At 25.6% G+C, this 12,807-nt stretch overlaps 3 protein-coding genes across 5 annotated transcripts; 1 reads left to right on the plus strand and 2 right to left on the minus strand.

Annotated features, from left to right (window-relative positions):
- The first annotated feature begins 5,201 nt into the window (after positions 1-5,201).
- Positions 5,202-8,589, plus strand: LOC128965792 (striatin-interacting protein 1 homolog). Of its 2 annotated transcripts, none has more exons than XM_054312563.1 (3): positions 5,202-7,562; positions 7,629-7,704; positions 8,199-8,589. In XM_054312563.1, exons 1-3 carry the CDS (start codon positions 5,305-5,307, stop codon positions 8,505-8,507), a joined length of 2,643 nt encoding a protein of 880 aa, XP_054168538.1. In that variant the 5' UTR covers positions 5,202-5,304; the 3' UTR covers positions 8,508-8,589. The 2 variants fall into 2 exon arrangements, with proteins under 2 accessions (XP_054168538.1, XP_054168546.1); XM_054312571.1 differs by having other exon boundaries at positions 8,171-8,230.
- A 403-nt stretch (positions 8,590-8,992) lies between these two features.
- On the minus strand, positions 8,993-10,553 carry LOC128961798 (uncharacterized). The gene is made up of 4 exons (XM_054308113.1): positions 10,394-10,553; positions 9,877-10,084; positions 9,591-9,733; positions 8,993-9,405 (listed from the first exon to the last, which is right to left on the minus strand). Exons 1-4 carry the CDS (start codon positions 10,551-10,553, stop codon positions 8,993-8,995), a joined length of 924 nt encoding a protein of 307 aa, XP_054164088.1.
- A 709-nt stretch (positions 10,554-11,262) lies between these two features.
- Positions 11,263-12,714, minus strand: LOC128966293 (proteasome activator complex subunit 3-like). Of its 2 annotated transcripts, none has more exons than XM_054313251.1 (7): positions 12,500-12,714; positions 12,319-12,414; positions 12,139-12,255; positions 11,897-12,055; positions 11,764-11,832; positions 11,569-11,691; positions 11,263-11,499 (listed from the first exon to the last, which is right to left on the minus strand). In XM_054313251.1, the coding sequence occupies exons 1-7, from the start codon at positions 12,521-12,523 to the stop codon at positions 11,335-11,337; spliced, it is 753 nt and encodes a 250-aa protein (XP_054169226.1). In that variant the 5' UTR covers positions 12,524-12,714; the 3' UTR covers positions 11,263-11,334. The 2 variants fall into 2 exon arrangements, with proteins under 2 accessions (XP_054169226.1, XP_054169151.1); XM_054313176.1 differs by having other exon boundaries at positions 11,267-11,502; positions 12,500-12,712.
- Between the last annotated feature and the right edge of the window lie 93 nt (positions 12,715-12,807).

A 12,807-nucleotide genomic window follows, 5' to 3' on the forward strand; every position in this document is an offset into this window, starting at 1 on the left:
AAATTATTATCAAATGATTTTAATAAATTTGRTGCAGTTTTTTGTGTACTTTTTGTACGATTTGCTAAAAACCTTTTGGTATTTACTTGGATTGGATTTACTACTGATGGATACCAATTGTTATTATGATTTGTTGATAATTTTACCGACCAGTCCTTAATATCCGATACATTAAATTTATTTTCGGGCAAAATTGATGTTTTATTTGAGTGAAAGYTAGATTTGAAAATTTTTTGAAAATTGACATTTTGTTCATTTCTATCCAAATCCAAGAGATATTCTCTTTTGATCCCAGATTTGATGACAATCGGTGATACAGTTGTCGTTGATTTGTATGAATTATGTGATTGTTTACTGAAATGAAGAAACGGTGCTCTTTTGACTTCATTTATTCGCTTATTTTGTTTGCTTTGATTAAAATTTTTGTTTTTAATAATATTGTTATTAATTTGAATGGATTTTACGGGTTTCCAACCTTCTCTATAATTAACAAATATATTATTATTTTTATTTAATATCGGTTTGATGTCTGGTTTTTGTGTAGTATATGTTGTAAATGAGTTGATATGTTGGGACTTATGGTTATTATAATTAATATGTGGTTTGCTATTCATTTCAATCAAATGATTTTTTACAATATTTTTCAAAACTGGATCTTCTAATTGTTCTTCAGATAAAAATGGGTTTAAATCTTCATAAGAATTGAATTCATTTTCAAATTTATGTGAATATATTTGTGGAGACATTTGAAATGTGGGCGAAATGGCATAACTTGAGGTCAAGGGATAATCCGATTGAATCTCATATGAAAAGTCAGTGGGATTTACATTGAAATGTTGGTTATATTTAGAGATTTCGTCTATCATTGTTTGAGATGGCATTACATTTGAATTAATTTCTTTATTTTCATTAGGATTTTGTTTAAACTTAAGACTTATTGAAGGCCAGAGATTACATAACAATGAACGGCCCAATAGATTGTTAGAAAAGGATTGTTTGCAAAAATCTGAAGACCGGCTGTTCGCTGCTTTTGAAAGCTTTAAATTTAAAATTTTAATCAATTATATTAACATAACTTGATATTAACTAATATTATGATATGATATTAATGTTTTCAATTTAAAAAATTAATTATAACACTTACAACAAAGCAATAATATCCAAATTGCAAATTAAGTAAAATACCTAAATTGATAAATTAAATCATTATTTAATGTTATACTGTTAATAATTTACATTCATTAGCTAATTATTTTATTAAAATTTTTACAATTATTAATTTATAATGATTTATAAATTAATGTTTAATTAAGTGAGTGATATTAAGCAATTAACAACTATACATTCATATATAATTTAATACCCATTTAAATATAAATAGTATCAATTTGATACATTAATCTTATTAATATTATGAAAAAGCAAATTATAGCATTAGTTATAAAAAAAAAGATTTATGAATAACTAAAATTTAACTAAAAATAATTATTATTGAAATACAGTATATTGTGTAATACAACTTTTATGCTTTGTATGTATTGATARTTCAAAGAGATATCTGTATCAGAAAGTTAAGTACAGTACAAGTAGTATATATTTTTTTAATTAAAAACTTTAATATTTGTTTTGATAACATTGACACTGAATAGAGAATATTATCTCAATTGATGTAATGTAACTCATGTGTAAATATACAATATTTTAGAATTTATATTGATATGATTACTAGTACTAATACAAACATAATTTTAACATTTTTAACCAATTGTTTAACAAAAATTATTCATTTATTTATTGACAATTAAAAATCTAGCAAAATATTTAACGACATCAAAATACAAAAATAAATATTAATTTTAACATTGATTGTAATCAACAGTTTTGCGGTGGTATCAGTAGTGACAACATTAAGACTTTAATCAAATAATCAATTATTAGGTATTATATGACAATCGATGAAATTATATATAATAATAATACTACTAATATATTTTAATAATATATCAATAATGTTARCGTTTTTTAAACTTTTACAATTTAAACATCCTTATTTATATTACAATTTTTTTATCARAGTATGATATTATAATAATTGCTGTTTTAATTTTACAACAAAAAAAAAGATTTATTGATAGCAATATAATTATATAGAATAAACAATTATAACATTTTTGAACCATTTTTTTATCAACAAAGCTCATAATAGACTAAAAAATATATGATAATACATAATTTTAAACTATAAATATACATAAAAATATAATACAAAAATTAAATATACAAAAAATATTGTAGAAATGTTATACAATATGTTATACATAGTACAATAAACAGTATTAGTAGCAAACAATTATCATATTTAAATTAGGAGTGGATACTTAAAATTTTATTGTTTTAAATGTAAATTAATGTATAAAATAATTAAATAAAAACTATGATAAGTTATGACCTTTGTTTAAATATAAAGTAGTTGTTTTAATGACACTAAATGTGTATAACTATAAATTATATGAAACTACAATTATAAACTAAACTATAAAATTATAAAAATAGGATCACACATACAATTATGACCACACAATCATAAGTAATCATACTATGAGAAAGTGTATGTTAATTAAATTATTCACTTTTATGCTTTAATTTTATGACTTAAAAATACTTTTAAATATATAAATTATTTAACTTTTATTAAACAAATGGTAAATTGATATTTCTTAATATTAATACAAGACATGTGATGAAACTATTTAGCATAATATTAATATATTGCTTATTTAAATACAAGTTGTTTAATTTATGTAATATAATAAATTCATTAATTTATCATGCTAACCATACATAGATTATCTATCTTATATAGTGTAATATATATTATAACACTATTTAGAGATATTAATATATAAATAGTTTGCCTTAGTTTTGATTCAAAACTTTTATATATAATATTTATGTTTGCAAATTATATTTATTTTTTATTCAAGTATAAAATGATAAAACTTGTGAAAATGATGAACTATATTATATTCATGACCAGATCTATATTGATATCATTTAATCTGATATATAATTCAAATAAAATCTAAAACATTGTTAGGTTGTTTGATAAAAACTTGTTTGTTTTAAATATTTTATATAACTATCAATTTTTAAAAAATATATAAAACTTGAGATTTTAATAAATGTTGAATGTGATAAATTTACTATTATAAATTAATGTAAACTAYAAAGTTGTTGGTTATATAAGTTATATAAAAGATATTTAAAATCTTTTATCGTTAAAAACATTTTTAATAATGATTTGATATAATAATATATACATTATGTAGACTAAAACGTGATAAAACCAATTAATCAAAGATATTTTATTATAAAACAAATTTTTAGATCTTTCTATTAATAAGTTTTTAAATAGTTTTAGTCTAATAATATAGGAAAATATTATACTAAATATGTGTAATGTATGCAAAAAATTATATACTGCACATATTAAGTAAATATTTATTATGTTATATATAAGAAAAATATATAATAAAATATTGTTTATTTAGTTATTTAATTGTTAAATTATAAATTTTAATTACTATGATTGTTAATTATATATAAAAGTATGTAAAAGTATAAATTTAAATAATTACAAAATAAATCTACAGTTTATCCATTAATATTAATAATTTATTTCAAAAATATTTTTTATAATTAGAATTTTAATAGATAAAATATATAAAACTTTTTGAAATTATTTAAAATAAAAATKTTGATTTAATACTTACAAATTTTAATATAAGTGATTGAATCCATTTATAATAATCCGAGTAATGTTAGATAATTCTCAATCATAAAATGTCAATTGTATTACTATTAAAGCAATAAAAGATTTAAAAGCATTTGTAAGCTTTTTTACAGATTTTTGTGTGATTTTAATAAACGCATCAAAAGTATTGGTATTTTGTTTAAAATTTTTGTGACTGAAATTTCTGAAGACGAGAGAAGGCGTTATATAASACAACAATAAAATCAAATCATAAAAACCAGTTTTCAACTAATTTTGATTCAAAGGATGTTCACTAAAAAAAGTCTATAATAATTGGGTCATAATTCGTGAATATCATGGGATAGTTTGATATAACTATAGTAACAAATTAGTAGGTATGAGAAACATAATATAAATTAAATTCATTGTATGATAAAAATGTAAATTATTTTGTTGTCTAAAATATGATGATAACAATAATAACTTTCACCGCAATCACTAAAAATATATATCACTTAAAAATAACAAAGTGAAACAACTATTACTTTCGCACCGTTAGTTTGTAACTTAATTCTCATCTAAAATTAGTTATTCATTAGCCATCAAAAGTTATCAGATATTAAATTAATTTAATTAAGTGAATGTCAGATATATTTGGAAATATTTCAACAATAAAAAATAAATTTTTCCAAAAATAAATTTTTTAATATCCAAAGTTAATTTATTTAGACAGTGAAAACTTATATTGTATATCATCTCTAATTTATGATTAAGTTTTTAAAATAGCAGTTAATAAATTGTAATAAAAATATATCTCAATGTTTATAAATAGTTAAATAAGTTGCATAATTAATATATACTGTAAAATGTAAATTATTTATACTTTGATTAGTCATAAAATTTAAAACACAAGTTATTGTTCACATTAATCATAATTTAATTTATTGAATGCATTGTTAACCTAAAAGAAGTTTAACAAACTTGTGGTCAACTAATGATTGATTGTCTATATTTTGGTCAAAAAATTGAGTGAAAGATTGAAATACAAATTCAATAAAATTAAAATAATATTAAGATATTACTCAATCACTGGATACTCTTCGAGACCATAGAAGTATCGCCAGTATATCAATAATATATTTATAACATTTTAAATTAATTTATGGACTATTTTTACAAAATAATATATAAATACAATTAATAATATTTATTTAAATACATTTATTTTATAAATACTGTACTTATGAGATATAAAGTATAATTATAATAAAATAAAAATACAATTAAAACATTAATTTAATATTAAATCGGTTAACAAATTAATATAAAAGTTGTGTTAATTTTTTTACTGTAATTTAAATATATTTTAAGTATAAATGTCTTTAAAAATGTTAATTTGAATCATATTTTTATAGTCATTAATAATCCTAAAGAAGACAATGACGTCATTCATGGATAAGACAAACAGTAAAACAATCATTGATTGAGTGATGCATTGAATTGGTGTTGAATTTAGTGATAATCGGTGTAATTATCCATCAATTTTAGTCATGTCTTATGTCAAACAGGTCTGGGAGTTAACAGCGATGACCGACACGGAGGACATGGACTTTGTTTACGCCGATTGCGACCAACTTTCCAATGAAATGGCAGAACTATATTCATATACTGAAGAAAATGAATTTATTGTCAATAAAGGGATTTTTGAAGAATTGATGGAAGACTTTGGTTTTCCGTTGAAATGGACACATATGTCACCGCAACAGAAGAGTAGAGCTATTGAGCGGTTGTCTGAAGGAATCGAAGTGTCGAACAGAGGCCGTCGTATGCGATCAGTTCGGGCCATACTTTACCTAATTCAGGGCAACTTCGGCGAGTGTCTCACCATTGATGAACAGCCAAAGTATTGTCGACAAAATGTATTTTTGTTGTATGAGTCGGGACTGTTCGCCACATTTGTACAATTGCTTCACATGGAGATCGATAGCGCGTCCAACACTGTCCTCAAAAAATCGGCCGTAAGTTTGGGTGATTCGTTAGACTTAAGGATTATTTTATCGGTTTTATACACATTTGTGGCCGTAATGAATGTCAATGAAGASGCAGACAGCGATCACTTTAAAGAACTTCAAAAACAATTTATTGAAGAGTTGTCACAACCGAATGGTAACGAATTGTTGGTCATTACTCTATTTCAGATGATAACCAAATTTTGTACCCAAACGCCGCCTCCTTTTCCTATCAAAAAAGTATTGCTTTTGTTATGGAAAACATTAGTCATAACTCTTGGAGGTATTGAAGTCTTAAGAAACACAAAGAATCTCTACAGAATCAGATGTGGTTTGAGTTCAATAACTGATGACACACTAGAAGTGACTCGACATATGAGAGCTGCCTCTCCTCCAGCCAGTGCTACCGATCTTATTGAGGCTCAACAGCAAAGAAAAATGAATCGTCCGTTTAAAAGACAAACTGTGGTCAAACAGCCCTCAATGACTGGTGACGAGTCAATTGGTTATCAGGACTTTGAAGCAAATAATGAGTCAAATGATGAAGAACTTATGTCAGTTGATGAAAGAATCAGTTCATATAATAATGAACTAAACAATGAAAAAAATGGAACTCTTGTTACAGACAGTGAAAGAGAAATTAGAAATAATGCGACAAATGATGAGAAAGACGGTGAGGGACGTCCCGGATCACCGCGACCTAAAACTTTGCCGAAACCAAGATATTCTGATGAAGTTAATGAAAGTCATCCAACAGCGCCACACGTGAATCAAATGAGCGAATCGGGTATAGATTTACCACAATTACACAAAGGCTTGCCTTGGGTTCCGAAAGTGAGACAAAAAGACATCGACATCTTCTTGGATCACACAAGACTTAAGTTTGTTGGATATGTACTTCCAAACGATCGAACAACGACTGCAGGACTTCCTGAGCCTATTCTTGAAGGTATTAAAATACTTGAGCGACACGTCTACATCTCATTGTCTGAATTGCAAATGAAAAGAGAAGAAGAACTTCACAAATATCCACTGACTGTCAAAGAATTGGATGAATTGCCGCTCACTTCAAACGCAGAGATTTTATATTATGCAATGCTTCCCAGTTTACCGCAGTATATGATTGCTTTGCTTAAAATATTGTTGGCGGCGGCGCCCACTTCTAAAACAAAGAATGATTCGCCAAATATTATGTCAGATGTATTGCCTGAAGAGATGCCGATGACAGTTCTTCAGTCGATGAAATTAGGTATTGATGTGAACCGACATAAAGAGATAATCATAAAAGCCGTTTCAGCCATACTTTTATTACTTTTAAAGCATTACAAACTTAATCATATCTATCAGTTTGAATATATTAGTCAACAACTAATGTTTGCTAATTGTATACCATTAGTATTGAAATTTTTCAATCAAAATATATCGTCGTATATAACCTCTAAAAACACTATATCAGTGATAGACTTCCCCACCTGTGTTATCGGGGAACAGCCCGAGTTAACCGCTGATACCCTAGAGTTTGGCGAAACACAGGCCTATTGCTGGAGAAATATGTTTAGTTGTATTAATTTACTTCGCATTCTTAACAAACTAACAAAATGGAAACACTCGAGGATTATGATGTTAGTGGTGTTCAAATCGGCTCCGATACTCAAGAGAGCACTCAAAGTACGGCACGCAATGTTACAGTTGTATGTATTGAAACTTTTGAAAATGCAGGCAAAATATTTGGGAAGACAGTGGAGGAAATCCAATATGAAAACTATGAGTGCTATCTATCAGAAAGTTAGACATAGACTGTATGTTATATATTCATCAATTGTTTAATAAATTATTAATAAACAAACTTTTGTTGTTATATTTAGCAACGATGATTGGGCCTATGGTAATGACTTGGATGCCCGTCCCTGGGATTTCCAGGCAGAGGAGTTCACACTTCAGGTATTTATTGAACCACTTTTAAACTATAATCAGGAACTTATCCTAAATGTGAGAATTTATTTAAATTATAAAACTAATATTGCATTTTAACTGTAATATTAAATAGGGGTTATCTTTTATATTTTTGCGTTTTTCTATTATTATGCATAGATATTAAATATATCCATTGCATGATATGATAGAGAATTGTTGCATTTGTTTTTTAAAATTAATTTATTAATTGGATTATGTAATAAATACTACATTTATATGAAAGTGATATACAGTATATGAAAATAATTTAATGTTTATAAATTTTATTCAAATACAAGTTTGCATTAACTAATTAATTATTGTTTTAATAATTAATATAATTATCTTTTAATCTTATTATTGGAAAAGTCAACTTGTTAATTTTGCTATTTATGAATAGTAATAATTTATTTTGATAATTGAACATTAATTAATAATTATGTGTTTATTACAGTTATAACTTACAATTGATTATATTATAGGCTAATATAAATGGTTTTCATAATCGTCGTTATGAGAAGCAATGTTCAACAGGTGTGTCTCAGCCACAACTCTTGTCCAATCCATCGGTTACTTCGGCTAATTCTCCTTCAAATGCCATTTCATTGGACGCTATGTCAGCAGATATCTTGCAATCCGTTGATAATAATTTTCTATCAATACTTAGCAAAGAAATTGAATTAACAAAAGAGTTTAAATATAATTATGAGACATGGCTTGAGAGGGAAGTCTTTCAATTCAATATAGATTGGGATCAGCTTTTATTCGCAACGAATACCATTGAAACATAAATTGTTTTTTTAGTTATTTAATGCAATATTTTTTTATAATATTAATATCAAATATTTCATTTATTTTTATTTCATATTATGTGTGTGCACTATAATATTTATTACCTAATATTATCAATAATGATAATGAATTATTTAATGATATATTTCGTAAGTATTTTTTATAATATCATAACATTGTAAACCTTTTGTTATTTTGTAAACATTATATTTATATAGTTTATGTTAAATCTAAAAAAGACAATTACCGTAGGTTAGAAATATTTGAAATTTGTTTTATTATCGGTAACAATAATTTATACATTGTATATACTGTATGTTTTTGAATTGTTTATTGTAATTTTCAACGTAAATATGATATACTCATTTATAAACTTATTATTACAACAAAAAATGTAATTAAAATTATCAAACATGAAATACRATAAAATAAAATGTGAAATTTTTTTTATTTAGTATYATTTATGAAAAAATTGAATAATTTATTATTGAGCCGAAAATAGGAATGAAAAATAACTGGCGATATATTTAGTGATAGCGTTGTCATCGGCCTTTCCCTTAGCTCGTGTCCCCCGAGGAGGAAGTGATTTCTTGCAGATGACACCCGTCGGTGGAAAGAAATTTCGCGGACATATCATTGTAGTGATGCCACCAAACGCTTTGTCAATAAACATCTTGAAATTTTTTTCACTGTCGGCCCCACACGACTGACCAATCATATTATCGGTACAGTCTTCCCACGAGTTATGACCACAACATAAGGTATCGATTTTTTCATCGATTTCTGTCCTATTTGTTGCAAAGTCCAGTGCAGACAAATAGTTGTTATTGCAGTTGGATTTGTGCTCAGATGTGGCCAACACTTTGTTGTGAATACAAACCGAATGCTTCAAAAAATCTATTAAAAAAAAAGATTTATTAAATTCATCAGATATGACATTTGATTGTATTTAGTGAATAATTTAACAAAAAAAATTTATAATAAATTATTTATAGACATTATATAATATAAACAATATTATTATTAAATTTGATTTATGTTTTGAAAATTGATTGCTTTATTATAAATAATTGAATGCATACTCTCTCGAATTGGTCCGGAATTGCAATACTGTTTAATTGTCTGCGAGAAGTGTTGACCAACAAAATCAAAGACTTCCCTTTGTAATGGTGTACCACATCTTTTGATAAAACTTTTGATACATTTGATTACTTCATCAACTGTTCTATAAAATAGTATTWWTTTATTTTTGTTTAATGAAAATTCAAAATAATTTTTTGAAATAATAAATTTTAATGAAAAGATAATTTATTAATAATTTATTAAACATTATTTTAAATTTAATATAAATAAATAGGCAAAACATACCCACAAATCTTGTCGAGACCTTCGGTTGTAGTGATAATGATTGTAGGATTGGGTCCTTTAGTGATCACTTGAATCTTTTCAAGACATGAATCAATGTCTTTGAGATGACATAATTGTTGATCACTTCTGTTACGATTTCCTCGACTTCTACTTCGACTTCGGGATCGTTGGGCTTCACATTTGTAGACACAGAGTAAGGTTGCAAAGCCTCAAAAATATATTATATCATTATATTATTCAATTATTTTTTATAAAATTACTTACAAATATATTTTATTAAATTCATTGTTAAATTAGTATATCTAATAACTAATTTTAAAAAGTGAAATTTAAAAAACTTAAAAAATGTCTAAATTTTAATATTAAAAATTTTTAAATAATAAACAACTTTATTGAGAAATTACTTTTTAAAAACTAAACTCAAAATTCATGTAAAATAATGCTTTTAGTTAGCGGTAAAAGTCGGAAAAGTTAGATAAAACAATACAAACTTGTTATTTAAGATACTTATTAAAACTTTCTAATTGTGATAAAAATGTATATACTTTCACCTGTTGTGGTAAAAGTGGATAAAAAAAGCTATAGATTTTTGGAAGAAAGGGAAGGGAATGGAAGGGAAGTGCGAATAACCCTAAATGGGGACAAACCTCGAGTTCATAGATCCAAATGTTCTCCATTTGATGTCAAAAACAAGTCTTGACTCACTTTCCAGTGACTATTCCTATGATTTTGAATCTCTCACTAAACTATATAATCATTAATAATAATGTGTTAACAAATTGTTTTATAAATACACTGTATATATAAGTTATAACTTGTTATATAATAATRTGAGACACAGAATATCTATACCTAAGATCTGAAAACATGAATAAACTGTTAAAACTGTTTGAAGTAATGTTGAGTTTTATTTAATAAATTGTTGGATCAATGCATTTGTCGCAGCTTTCGTAAGATATACACTATATATTGACAATATCTAAACAAACAGATAATTATATGTTAAAAATATAACTTATTTTATAATATTTGTTTATTGATATCAAATCTGTCAAAAATGCTCTTTAAGTATGAGTTTATTTTTGAAATACTGACCCAATTGTCTAAATGATTGAAAAAAGATAAGTTTCGCTTTTATTTAATGTTCAACTTTTACTTATATTATACAATAAAACCTGCATTTTGTTTCTATACATGTGATAAGTTACTAAACAATTTTTATTTTATTTATAATACTGTATAATATTCGTTCAAAATTATATTTATCATAAAATTTAAAATAGTGAAATCAATATATTTATCAACAATAAACTTTTAGTAGTTACGGTATTTGAATTTATTCAAAAATCACAAAATGTATAAAATTTAGAAAAAATATAATTATAAATAAGGAATTGTTTTTTATTTGAAAAAATTAATGAAAATTAAATGCAAAAAAACAAGAATTATATAATAAAATTAGTACATATTTTCGGCATTAGAAGTTCTGGGAGTTTTAATTTTGTCTAAATTTTTGGTAACCATATCGTGAAGAGTGGCGTAATGGTTACGAAGTTCAGCCACAACTAGACGTAGACTTAGAAACTCTTTTTCGTCGATCTCTTGGATAGTTCTTCTGTAATCCTCCTATTTTTTAGGATAATAATTATATCAATATTTCAACACAATTATTATCAGATCAATAATACAAACCACATGCGGATATTTAGCCACTTTTGCTACAGTTTTAGCTCTCGATAGGAAATACCGGGACATTTGATCAAAATAGGCGGCCGCCTCCCCCTCCACTGTCCTAATTTCACCCAACGTGTCTTCCTATCGGTAATATATTTAATTAGAAAACTTTATTATTTKCAATATTAATAATACAGAAAATTTAAACAATACCTGAATAGAGACACCAAAATTGTTTCCGTCTTCAATACGTGGAATAAGAAACAAAATCCACATTTTTAACTAAATTTAAGAAAAAATGCCAACAATTGATATTTAAGACAATATAAACATATTAATAACGGACCAAATTTGCGTCTTCGACCAATTGTCTGATCAATGGCTTAACCAATTCAATGAGTTGAACCACATGTTTATTACAAGGCGCCATACCGTTGGGCAACACTAACACTTTGGTTCCCGATATGCCGTCGCAATCGATGGCCTCGTATTTCCTTTTTTTGGACTATAAATAATTTATCAAAATATAATTTCATTTATCATTAAAATCATCTCTTTATTAGTCATTCAAGACATTTGTTAACATACGGGTAAATCTCCGTCGGAGTGATCTTTATGATTGTTTATTGAATCAGTTGGTGTGGGCACAGGTATGTTAATATCAGTGCAGATGTCCGACAGTTTCTCAATTGTAAACTTTGCGCTCTTCAGCAGTAATATAAAAAAAGTGATCAATTAATCAGTGATTTATGACATTTAATGACATACATTGAGAAGTGCTTGTAATTCAAGTATCTTTCGGGGAAATGTCTTCAACACCAATGTCTCGGCCTCCTTCTTGATCTGCTCTTTAAACTCGTGGACCTAATTATGACATCAATCATCAGTCAAAAGCCGAAGATATTGTTATCACAAAACATGGTTTTATTTCGACCATTAATTTGGTTACCTCTTTGTTGACATCATTTGCCATTATATTAGTTATGAATTAATAAAATAAAAAATAAATAATTTAATAAAATTAAATGTTTTAAATTAATTTTATAATAATTATAATGTGATTATAAATGTGTGAAATAATTGCAATGAATTGATTGATATATCAATTATATGTTAAACACGTGTTAACACTAAAACACAATTACAATAAAATCGTTTGCCTTTTATTGGACCAAAAAATAAGCGACAAATGATTAGCGCTTTATTTGAAATATGATTGTAATTAATAAATACTTTTATTTATATTTTAAAAATAAT

This window comes from Oppia nitens, unplaced genomic scaffold (assembly GCF_028296485.1).
Source record: "Oppia nitens isolate AA-2021 unplaced genomic scaffold, nextdenovo-longstitch-racon4-pilon3 scaffold10_pilon_pilon_pilon, whole genome shotgun sequence".
Lineage (NCBI taxonomy): Eukaryota > Metazoa > Arthropoda > Arachnida > Sarcoptiformes > Oppiidae > Oppia > Oppia nitens.